This window comes from Petaurus breviceps, unplaced genomic scaffold (genome assembly GCF_028583685.1).
Source record: "Petaurus breviceps papuanus isolate PSGF00001 unplaced genomic scaffold, PetGlider_PUasm1.0 90977, whole genome shotgun sequence".
Classification (NCBI taxonomy): domain Eukaryota; kingdom Metazoa; phylum Chordata; class Mammalia; order Diprotodontia; family Petauridae; genus Petaurus; species Petaurus breviceps.
In genome coordinates, this window is record NW_027187391.1 from 9,074,779 (window position 1) to 9,087,459 (window position 12,681).

Here is a 12,681-nt window from a genome sequence, read left to right on the forward strand (position 1 = left end):
TTTTCCTTTTTGTGAAATCGATATTCCTGCTACTTCTGATTTTGATTCCTACTCTGTGTCAGAAGCTCCCTGGTAAATGAGGGTGAATGAAGACCAGAGGTTGTAGTAGTACAAAGTCCTTGGCTTGTTGTATGTCAGAGGATTCATTCATTTGGTGGCTTTACAGCAATCTCTAAAGGAAGTAAGGGTATTTTGTTGATTGTGAGAAAACAGAAACAACTGAATAATTATTTGAGTATAGTCCTTGAAGTCTCCCTTTTTTTAGTGTTTTTTTTTCTTTATGTTGTGTATTTCCACAAATTTGTAGTGGGCAGAGGTTTTTTCTGATTATATAAACCTTATATTTTCACTCCTCACGGGCATGAAAGAGGCAGGACAAATAATGCAGTGAAATGATGGTTTGCATGTAACTAAACAGCTTTTGACTGCCTAACTAAACAACTTTGTTAATGTTAATCAGTTTCGAATTAGAGGCAGAGGAAGAGCCAGAGGAGTTTTTGCTGGGACAAATACTGGTCCAAACAACTCAAATACTACTTTTCAAAAGAGACCGAAGGAAGAGGAATGGGATCCAGAATATACCCCAAAGAGCAAGAAGTACTTCTTGGTGGGTGTTAGACATCTGTGTGTTTGGTTTGCATTATTTTTTAAAGCATACTGGGTGAATAAATTTTAGTACAGGTATCCTTCATGCTAATAAAATTTCTAAATAAAATTTCACCATAATGTTTATAACACAAAGAATAAATGTGTTGCACATTTTTAGCTGACTTGTAGTATAGTTTTCAAGGCCTTTTAATCGACCCTGGTTCCATGTCTTAATGTGTTCCAATGTAGAGCAAGCTGCAAGTGGATGGCAGCCATAATTGGGATGGAATATTATAACTTCTCTATGGTTTATATACTTATTTGAATACTGCTATCTTGGTGCAAAGTTGATCCAAAGACAGGCTTTACAATTTATGCTAGCATTTTTTTTTTAAGTAAAATAAACCCAAATAAAACCTACAGTGTAATTTGAAACAGTTCACAGAGAGACCATTATTTTAGTACATGTGAATTGTTTAGTGGGGAATTTTTATTGGGGAAAGAGATGTTCCTAGGTAGATTCCTTGGCAGAGTTACCTAGGCATTTCATTGGTATTGAGATGAGAATCATTTGCTAAGGAAGCACCTTTTCACAAATGAATAGGGCAGGAGGGGAAAGGTTTGATTTGAGACAGAAGTAATGGCCTGGTATAAGTTGAAATACCTTTTGTTTGACAGATGTGATTAAGGAGGGAAAAAAAGCACCAGATTTTCAAGAAAACCAATCAAACTTTGGGAAGTATCATATAGTATAACTTGGATCATTTTCTTGGGCCATTTGTTAGCCCACTTTTCCCTTCTTTCTTCTTTTCCCAGACTCTGAATATGTGAAAGTTAATGGATCACAGTGGGGAAAATAGTATTCTAGTTATAGAATTTTTCTTTAAATACAGCTTTTTAAAGACTGCTCTTAGTCCTTAAGGGATATGTGTATTACCCAGTTTCCCTGACATTTAGCTAATTTTGCTGGTGGGTACACAGCAATGTTCCTTTTAAATAAGTCACTTCTTTTTTGGGGAGTAATAGTAATGGTGAAACATTTCACAAAATGTTCACATTTATTTCTCTAGTTTGAGCATCACCAGCAGACTTGAACCTAGTTAAACATAACAAACTTTATTATGTTCGTGAGTTTGAAATCAGTCACTCTTCTACCTAGTATCTAAATAAAAATTAAGGTAACTTATTTACTCAATATATTATGTGTTATAAAGTCTAAAAAAGATAATAGTACCACCTCAGATTTAGGAAGAGCTTGCTTCAGTAGTTTGGTATTGGTGGTTTTTGAAATAGAAGTCAGATAACTTTTTCTTTCATATCATCTCCAAATAGCATTGATACAGGCTATAACTTCCTACCTCCAGAAGGAGGCAGGTGTTGGTATGAGCACAACTACATTGGTTTCTTGTTTAGTTTTAGGTATAATTTTCATGAATAGTTTCATGTATAAATTGTACCTTTCAGATTTTTGAGAGTTACAAAAAAAAGCTGTTCCATCTAATTGTCTTTCTGACAATCCATTTTTTCAGGATTAAGATTAAAATATCCAGTTTCCAGTTTGGTAGTTCTCCAAGTACAGTGACTTTTAATGTATATTTTAGTGCATATCCATTGGTTTAGCTTAGTTATTGAAGAACTTTACAAATCACAAAGGACAAAAAAATTGAACTATTTTGATAATTAAACTATCTGTAAATAGCAGAAACATTAAAAAAATTTATTGCCATTGTGTCAGAATTAATTTATATAAGAAGCAGCTAAATGTCTATTACAGCTTGATTTTAATCAAAACAAAAAATTTCAAGTCCATGTCACTTAACTGATCAGTTTCCAAAGTTGACCAAACTTGTGCCCTGATTTACTGTAGTCTATTAATAGTTTGATTTTACATATATAACTTTCAGAGTAGAACCTTAACTGGAAGGACTATTGGAAGGAGGCAGGGGGCTTAGAGCAATGTTTAAAACTAGAAATTTGATCTGTAGTGTCAAAAGTAATTTGGTATTGACACCACTGAGGCAGTAGTAGATAAACAACATGCCTCAGACCCAGGAGGACCTTGGTGTGTGACCCAGGACAAGTTACTGAACCTCTTCATTCTCATAAGCAACTCTTACACCACAGGTCTAATCTATATCCTGGTGCCTTTGTTAATGTTTTTTCTGAAATTTCCCATTACACTTCATAGATGAAGGTTTCTGTGATACTTTGGATTTTTTTGAATTGTTTAGAAATGAAGGTTTTATAACATCAGCTATGTGAAAATGAAAAAGGTCACAACTCTTAGGGAGCACAGAATCTTGAAGAGAAGCTGCTACACTTATCCTAGTGCTGGGTCAGTGGTGACAGTGTAGTCTAACAGGCCAGTGTTGCTGTATATTATGGAGACTATCAAAGGGGGTAGAGGGAATTTTGAGTTTTATATATTTTACCCTTTTAAAAGTGATTCATTCACACTGTGGTAGGAATGCTTTGTGAAAGAAAAGAGGATTGGATAGAGTTGGGATGCCTGGATTCTAATCTTTGTTATGGTCCTAATTAGTTTTTTGCCCTTGAGCATATAATTTTAACTAGTTTGACCAGATCGGGTGGTGGTAACAATTTTTTGTGTTGTGGACCCCTTTGGTAGTTTGGTGAAACCTATGGATCTCTTCTCACGATATTTTTAAATGTATAAAATACATAAGATTACAAAGGAAAAGAGTTAATGGTGAAATTGAATTGTCATAGTGTTTAAAAACAACCTCAGGTTAAGAAGAATCCCATGGTCTAGATGATCCTTAAGCTCCAGTTTAGATCAGAGTTTTAGTTCTTGGTCATGTATAGCCATTGTGAGAATTTGAGGGTCAAAAGTTTGTTTTGGGGATTTATCATCAAAAGCCTTCTTCGGCTCCTCATACCTGAGGGAGGAGAGAGATTGTCAGGTATGACACCCCCCAAGTTTTTGCTGCTTCTTTTCTCTTTCCTTCTTGAAAATATGCTTTTACGTTACTTTTAGGAGAAGATATTTACTTTTATCCACTGTTTAGGGTCCTGAACACTAGCTCCATTTCCATTGCTTACAGAATCAGAGAGGAGTATACCTTGCCCTATTACCAAGGAAATACCTTTCAAAGGTGGAAGCTTCGAGGAGCTGAGGTTTAGGGAAGCATGCCCAGAAGTCTCCTGCCTTCCTCCTTACAGACAATTTCTCTCAAGTGTTATCTAGTGAATCTCTCTTTAACAACAAACCAGTAGTAACTATTCTCCCAACTATCTCAAAATTGGTTGTCATTCTTCTTCGTTTTAATCTGCCTCCTTCCCCATTATCTCCTGCCACAAAACATTTAATAGAAAGCCATGCAATAGAATTTCAAGACTTTAACTGGCATTTGCTTTAAGACAATTTAATTAGGTTTGGTATTAAGTTAAACTTACATTATATTTAGTGGTCCAGTTTCAGTTTGGCAGACTGCCTCAGAATTTTTGTACCATAAACTCTAGAAGTAATTCCTTCAGTTAGTTAAACTAAATAATCTAGTATCCTGGAGTATATTCTTTTTTACATTTTTATTTCTGTAAATAAAATTCCTTATGAAGATATACTTTGGAACATAGTGAAAAATTTGATCTTTAATTGGCAAAGTCTGATTGGGACATTGTAATCTGGCAGTGCTAATTAGGAGTCACAAGCTCAGATATCTTCAGCTTAATGTACATAAAGATTTATCTTGAAATTTTCAAATAAAAGAAAGTATTAACACATTGAATAATCATGGAATGTTTTGAAGAACCCTTCAGTTTTATGAAGAAATGTAAGTGGGCTAAAAATGGCCATAATTATGCAGATGTTTCAAGGAGCCATGATTCTTATTGTGACTGGATTTCATTTATTTGGATTTGTTATTTAGCAGTGGGCAACAGTTCATTTACTGGTTGCTCCTGTAATTTATAAATATAGAGCTGTATATAACCTCATTTATAGAATGCTTCAAAGAGGAGATGATAGGACATAGAGCCAACTGTTAATATTTACAATTCATATGATCATGGTTAAGTATTGGAGATTATGAAAAAATGGTATTCCTTGATAGAAAATTCTGCATGTTGAAAGACTTAATGACAACTTACCCCTTGTTTGTAGTTGGTTTCAAAAGAAGGAATCCTTTTAAGTTGGAAAAGATAACATTTATTTATGGGCCTGGAGTCTCCTCAGTTTCAGCTGGTCTGCCTGACAAATTTATATGTTAAAAAGAAGTACTGGAGGCCTGCTAACAAGTCATATTTTCTAAACACCTCCCTGATACATGTAAAAAGTTTTGAAATTAATACTCAAAAGCATCTCATTGATTATTTTTAACCTTTCTTTAGCATGACGACAGGGATGATGGTGTGGATTATTGGGCCAAAAGAGGAAGAGGCCGCGGCACTTTCCAACGTGGCAGAGGGCGGTTTAACTTCAAAAAATCAGGTAGCAGTCCAAAATGGACACATGACAAATACCAAGGGGATGGGATTGTTGAAGATGAAGAAGAGACCATGGAAAATAATGAAGAAAAGAAGGACAGACGCAAAGAAGAAAAGGTAGAAAATTCCAACTTGTCAGTGAATTGAAGAGCAGATTTCCATCAGTGTGGGCTAGGAGGGTGACAATTTGCTAAAACTTATTAAATCTAATTTTATAAACAGAGCTTGCTATGGTTTATATATGGTATGTAGTTCCCCCCCTGGCTCTGTTAATCTTCACTTTCTGTGTTTTTTTTATTATAGGAATAGTAAATCTGAAGTAAGATTGCAACTGAGAGCAGAACTTGCACCCACCATTTTTTTACGTGATTTTTTTGTTTTCAAAACGAATGTAAGCATTTTACTTAAATTTTACTGTTTGCAAGTAGTCTGTAGATTTTTTGTTTTAAGTCTTTAAATATCTCAATAATAGTAGAGTGTATGTTGAAGATTGTACTGAAGCAAAGTAGAAAGTTGCTACGTACCATATTTGTAACTATCAACTTTAAAAAAAAAACTTTTGCTGTTTTTGTTATATGCATTGTAATTCTGCTTTGTCTATAAGATATGGTCAAGTACAACTCTGTGAAAGTTCTGATTTTTCTTTCCCTCTGTTTGTCAGTGTTTTATTCTGAAGTAAACTTTAGCGCTATATACCAATTCCTGAACAGAAATTGTTTATACAAATTGTTAATTATTTTAACAGTACACAGCTGTTAGCATCTTCCTTAAGTAGAACACATTACACTGTAGGATGAACAGTCTTTGAAGTGTATTACATAAGTTCTGTTGCTTTGGTGAACTAATAATAAGCAAGTTCAACACTACAGTGAAATGGGGGGAAATAGCATTTTTGCTCAGCCTAACAGTTGAGAAGTAGAAAAGGTCAGTACTTCTCTTTATATTAATTACATATTAAAATCAGATTAGATAGTTTGATGAAATGGTTTTCTACTAAGAGCAAGGACTAAGTACAAATATAGGAAAGCTTTAGAGCCATTCTTCTTTTGCTTCAAAACTCACTGTTGGTACTCTTTGAGGTCTGATTCATGGTCTTGGACAATCAACTACTCTTTGAGGAACGACATTGGTCTGTAACAATATTATAGTTAAAATTCCACCTAATTTGTACTAAGTTAAAATTCCACCTAATTTGTACTAAGTTTAAAAACCCTTCAATGCTCATGTGATGTGGCTGATAGGTAGGATGGGGAAGACCTTACAGAAAAATTTTCATGCAGATGCTTACAGAGCTGAAGCATTTAATGGAAAGAAAATACTCATATTTTACATAATTTTTAAAAAGTGGAATGTTTTTAGATTGAAAAAGATCAGCTACATATGTTAGGCAATAAGGACAAACTATTCACTAGAAGTGTTTTGAATTATTTGTTTTTCAAATGTCACCAATAAAAAGTTTTTGTCAGGAAGTTTGTTGCAGCATTGACCCAGCTTGCATTTGTTTCTGTAGTTACAGTTTGTAAAATGGCTTTTTATCATTTTCTCTTTGGGGTTTTCTTCAGGCAGATTAAGTCTGGCAACCGGAATTGTCTTCATTAGTACTTACAGCTTTAAAAGGAATAAAAATCTGAAATAACTAAAATGAAATGTTAATTGAAACCCTTACAGTTTTTTTTTAAAGGAAATTCTTCCTTTTCAGAGTTGAGAAGAAAACCAAAATAGCTATGCACAAGCATAAGTACAAGTGCTTGCTATTTCTGTTAAGGCTCTGAACATCTTCAGATGAAATCCTTACCTCTCTTCTGCCCTCATTTTTTGATCAATATATGAGTTTTTGGCACCTTGGTGGTTGTAGCAATAGAATTTGCTAAAAAGCTGGTTTAAAAATAAAGTGGGGTTGGGATGAGGGAAGAAAAGGTAAATATATTTGCAAAAGTAAAAGAAAACTTCATTTATGTTTGTTTCCCTGTACTACTTTGTCACCCTTAAATTGCTTTGTAAAACAAGGAAATAATTGTCCAAGCAAAAATGCACATCATTGCCATCACTCAGGAAGTAACTCAAGGTGAAGTACCATCTTATCAATGAGTTGATCATCTCCAAGCAAACAACACATTTTCTTAGACACTTTAGCATTCGCTAGGTAGATAATTTATTTGAACATATTTGCTACTTTTAGAAGGGACACTCACTATACTGCTGTACATTTTTGTCTTTCACTGAAGAAAATGAGTGCTTTTCTGTGGTAGTAAACTAAATAGGGCCCATGGGACCTTGTAGATAAAGGCTATCTTGGGAGCGATGAACATTGCATCAGATTTTGAAAGCAGATACACTGCTTTAACTTGATATGTGTACAACAAATTTTTGTTAAGTTACTTCCCTAATTAAGAGGGAAGAATCCCAGATGGGATGCAAATGCATGTCTTTAAAGAGTCCAGGGTAAAGCACAGTGTGCATTTTTCTTTTCAGTCCACAATTTAGCTTCATATTTACTGACATGTACACCAAAGCTAAATTGCTCTTGTTAAGAAATTGTCTAATGTTTACAGTAGCAGGAAATATTAACCCTTTGGTACCTGCATTGACAGACTTCCTTTTGCCCAGAGAAGGGAAACAAAATGAACCAAAGGATGTTTCCAGGAAGGATTAAGAAAGCTGCTTAATCACAAGAAGGCCATGACTCAGTTCTTAGGTGTGTATACCTTCCAACATCCTAGGAGTTTACTATTAAATGCAAAATATATTTTTTACAATATCAGACTGCTTTAAGGAGTCATTATTCTTTTTTGTCAGTTTAAATCAGTGTTGGGCATTAATTGGAGAAAAGTCTTCCCCAGTAAGGATGGCTATATAGATGGTTAGATCACTCCATTCAGTGTGATGTATATTGCAATAGGGACCCTTGTAAATTGTCATATGCCAATAAAATGTCGTAAGTGGTAATGTGTTATTGTTTGATTACCATAATTAAGAATATTTTTTTCCTCTTATCAGAGTAGTTTCTATGACCTCTTTTTAGAACTTGGATTAATTGCCTTCTAAAAACTATAGTTGTATGCTGAGTTCTGCTCCAAGGATATGATAGTGCTTTACTTTCTCAAACCTCATATCTATTAATTGGCTGATGGCATTATCAGTAAAAGAACTTAAACTAAGATTTTAGCCATTTGTGTCACTATTTTGAGAAAGTAACTTAACAGTGGGATGGAAATGCTTCTGTTTTATTTAAGTTTAAACCAACATACATTGAAAGTACTGTGTCTAGGTGCTAGGAAAACAAAACAGAAACAAGAGTGGCTCTACTTCTCAAAGAGAGCTAGTCATTAGTGGTTTAAATACTAAAAATCCATTTTGTCTAATTCTTTGCCAAAAAAAGTAGGGTGGGGGGAAGAAGAGAAGGCTACCATTACCCCTGTGGTAAGATCTGAACTATTTGAAATGTAAAACCCTTTTGGTTTTTAACAAAGCTTCACATAGATGTCCTATGATCTAAGTAAAGCGGAAAATAAATGGTAATAATACAAATAGTAATTTCATTGGTTCCTTGATCTCATTGATGAGGGTACTTTATCAGTACAAACTGTCAAGCATACTTGCCTTCTCACCCTGTGTGAGTCTTAGAAAGAAAAAAATGGAGATTTTTTTCCTTAGCAGGAAGTTTTGAACAAAAATGAGAATTTTGCTTTCTACCATATACTTTTCATTAGCCTACACATTGATCAGACGAAGTAGTTATAACAAGTTAATAATGCATTTTATACAGTATTGGCTGCTGACTTCTTGCCAATTCTTAATTGTCTCCCTGAAGGAAAAAAATTATTTAACTTAGGCCCTAGCAACTAATGGCCTTTACCTTGTTATAGCCACAGACTACAGCCCATCCCTGGCCATCCAGCTTTGTAAACATATGCTACTGGTTGAAAAGGAGAATATGAGAACAGCACAAATCCATCACCACTCCTGGAAAAACAACTCAGAGTACTCACCTCATTTTCTAGTCCCTGGATTTGAAGGGTAATAGTCTTTGCTGTCTTATTTGAATTAGTAAGGAAAGACTGTTTTAAACTTGTTTAGAAATTCTGGAATACTTTTAAAGGAAACATTCATTGCATTTTGTATCTTTTTGGTAAGAAGCTGAATATCATTACCAATATCACTTCTGCATAAAGAGAAACGATACATGCTTTCTGTAGAGTTTTTTTTTTAAACTTTAGTGATAAATTAAGATCATCTAAATGGATTGTCCTGGTAGTCCTTATGCAACAAAAACCAATTCACTTCTCTTATGTGAAAGAAACTAAGTAAGCAAGGAACCAAAGTCAGGTACTATTATTGAGACTGTTCTTTATCTATGTACATTTCTTGAATTCAGAAATGGGACATTGTTCTAGTGCCTGGTGCTCAGTGTGAAAACTTGAGTTTCATTCCAGGACTCGGTGAAAGAAAATATTATACCCAAGATGGTAACTATCCCTCAAGGTCAATAATCTGAATTTTGTATAATTATTTTTTTCCCTACTACTTATCTTATCCCTTTGGTAATCCAGAGAGGTTGGGTATTATTGCCATTTTATAGATGGTCAGATTCACAAAGCTAGTGGATGGCATATATGGGATTAGAATTTGGGTTATCTGGACTCCATCCTTTAAACTACAAATGTGTTATTAAATTGGGGGCGGGGGGACCTACAGGCTCTGATGAAGAGGTAGCCAGAGTTAATGACTGAAGGTTAGAAACTTGTTTTACAGCATTGGGTACCACTGTTCTTTAGTCTTAGACTTAACCTTGTAACCCATTCACCTGTCTGCACCATTTTTTTCCAGCCATAGGAGGAAAGGACTGGTAAAAATCATAGCAAACATGAAAAAAAAAAACTCGATGTTCAGTTCCTTCTTGCTTTTAGGGTAAAATATAAACTATGATTGGCACTAAAATCCCTTGAGTTTGGCTGCAGCATAACTTTCCAAGATTGTTAATATCATGTACTCTTCCAGCCAAACTGACCTATGTGCTTCATGCTGCTGATATCTCATTTCTGTCTCCTTGGCCTCTCAGTGTTCATGAAGGACAAACTACTTCTAAAGTATCTCCCCTACCCCCCACCTTACTTTGTATGTTTCTTTAGACAAAATAAAGGAAACTCTTGGTGAGTAAACCTTTTTTTACCTTTGCAGATCACCTTCTTTGCAAACTTAGAATCTTGGAATTGCCTGGGGCCATTGAGACACTGAGTGATTTGCCCAGATTTGTCACATAGCCAGCATGTTGGTCAGAATTTGAATCTAGATCTTCCTGGCTCAGAGGGTAGCTCTCTATCCCATGTCATGCTGCTTCTCATTATGTAGAAAATGAAATGCAGCATAATATGAATATAAATCTACCACCTACCCCCTACCAGAATGTAAGCTTACTGAGGGCAGGGACTTTTCATTTTTGTCTTTTATATCCCCCCCTAGCATGTAGGACTGTCAGGCACTCAATAAATGCATGTGGAATGATTAGTGACAGTAATGTTACTTCGAATTTTTTTTTTCCTTTTTGGAGGGCAATTGGAATTAAGTAACTTGCCCATGGTTACATGGCTAGTTATTTTGTGTGGGTGTTAAGTTTCTGTGGCCGGAACCAAACGGGTCCTCCTGACTCTGGGGCCAGCACTTTACTCACTGTGCCACCTAGCGCCTCCCCCCCTGCCCCCGTAATTTTTTTTAATAGAAAGTAGAAGGAATCAATTCAACTTCAATAAAATTTTATTGAGATTAAAGTTGGGGCCTTCAGCATTTTTATATTCATTATCCAAAAAATGGGAATAGTCTTTGCTGAAGTAATCACTCTGAAGCACTGAACAGATGACTTGGTTGTACTCAAAAAGATGTCAGAGACTAAAACCCCATGAAACTCTTTTGAGTATTTCAACCTCAAAATTACATTTCGTTTTTCTGAAATTACGTCTGTAGGGTATGTATATATGTACAATGCCAATTAAATCCCCTGAGCAAGGGTGGTAATGGGACAGGTTAAAGATTTAGGAATGGATGTCTTCATTTGATTTTAAAACGCTTCAGTGAGTGAAGACCCACTATAAAAATCTCAATAAACTAAGAAAAAAGGGGTTTTGTACTACCTGTGTTTTCCCGATAATAAGACCTATCCCGAAAATAAGCCCTCCCCTTACTGTGTAAGATTCCTGTAAAATAAGCCCTCCCCCGAAAATAAGCCCAATTGAGATTGCTACTCAAGGTGATCCCCTGCGCTACATGCTACATTACCGTACCCTCTGTATGCACCATCCCCCCCCCCCCCCCAGTGAAACGCACGCTGCGCTCCGAGCTGCATCCAGTCAGAGCTGCAGCAGTGAGCACGTCATCCTGTTCTTCCCCAGTGATTTGCTTGCTGGCGCCATTGAGAGCAGTGCCTCAGAGGAGAGCTGAGGCAGGACAACATAAGCCCTCCCCTGAAAATAAGCCCTCTGGTGTTTTTCTTTCCAAAAAAATTAATAAGACAGTGTCTTATTATCGGGGAAACATGGTAGTAGTGGTAACTGATAAAAAGTTTGATCATCTAAAAGTTCTAATTAGAAAGCTTTGAAAAAGTAAGGTATAAAAGTGCATTTAATGTACTAGTAGGGAGTAAAATGGATGGGATTAGAAAGCAATTTACACAGGTATACTTCAGTACTCAATAGAAGAATCAAAATAGTTGGAATGGAATTAAGAGAATTTTGAATTCTAAAAACATTTCATTCAAATTAATTTGATATGATTTCCATCAGTTAATTTGATATTCTTGTGTCAATCTGGATTTTTATGGTAGATATCCACATCTAAGAAAATAGCTCTCATGTGGGGTATTTGATTTATAATCAAGTATACAAGGTTATCTGGTTTCCTTTGTCACATTTAAAATTTACTGAGTTTAGAATGAGAATAAGTTTTACAAGATAGTATGATACAAGTTTTATGAGACATAAGATTCAAAAGAAGCTAGCTCTACCTCAAGGAATATAAAGGAGTAATAATAGATGATAATAAAGCTAGCATTCATATTGTAATTTAGGATTTGTAAAGTGCATTATAAATATTTTTATTTGATTCTCACAGCAATCCTGGGGTGATAGGTACTGTTATTCTCCATTTTTACAGTTAAAGTTAAGTGTCTTTGCCCAGGGTCAATCCCATCTAGTAAGTGTGTGAGACAGGGTTCAGATGCTAGTATTCCTAAGTCAAAGTCCACTATGGCACTTTTTGCATGCTGTTTTTTATGTTGTTTTTTTTTTTTTTTTTTACAGCGGACTACATCTTTTAGACAGCTGATATATACAAGTTCCTTCTTGATTTTGCTGTTGTGTTTGACCTAGTGTACCAAAATGCAGGCTTGAATGTTTTACAGATAATTGATAAATGTAGGAAAACGTTAATAAGGGTCCATAACAGAGAAGAATTTTATTTTATTTCAAGTTTATTTTTGGGGGGCGGAGTCAAGATGGTGGAATAGAAACAAGACTTCCATGCAGCTCCCGCAAACTTTAGAGCTACAGAACCCACAAAATGTCAGAAGCTAACTTCCCGCTGAAGACAGGCTGGCAAGAAGGGGACAGGGCAGTGCTCTGGGAGGGAGGTTTTAGCCTCAGGGTAGACACAACCAGC

General features: G+C 35.4%; 1 protein-coding gene across 9 annotated transcripts in view; it reads left to right on the forward strand.

The window, feature by feature from the left end:
- BCLAF1 (BCL2 associated transcription factor 1) overlaps window positions 1-6,513 on the forward strand; it is a 39,463-nt gene extending 32,950 nt beyond the window's left edge. For 4 of the 9 annotated variants that reach the window (XM_069077290.1, XM_069077291.1, XM_069077297.1 and 1 more), the window contains 2 exons: window positions 461-607; window positions 4,939-6,513. In XM_069077290.1, coding sequence (XP_068933391.1) covers window positions 461-607; window positions 4,939-5,181 — 390 coding nt within the window. In that variant the 3' untranslated portion in view covers window positions 5,182-6,513. The remainder of the gene's footprint in view (window positions 1-460; window positions 608-4,938) is intronic. The other 5 variants (XM_069077294.1, XM_069077299.1, XM_069077292.1 and 2 more) reach the window with 4 other exon arrangements.
- Window positions 6,514-12,681: the final 6,168 nt, after the last annotated feature.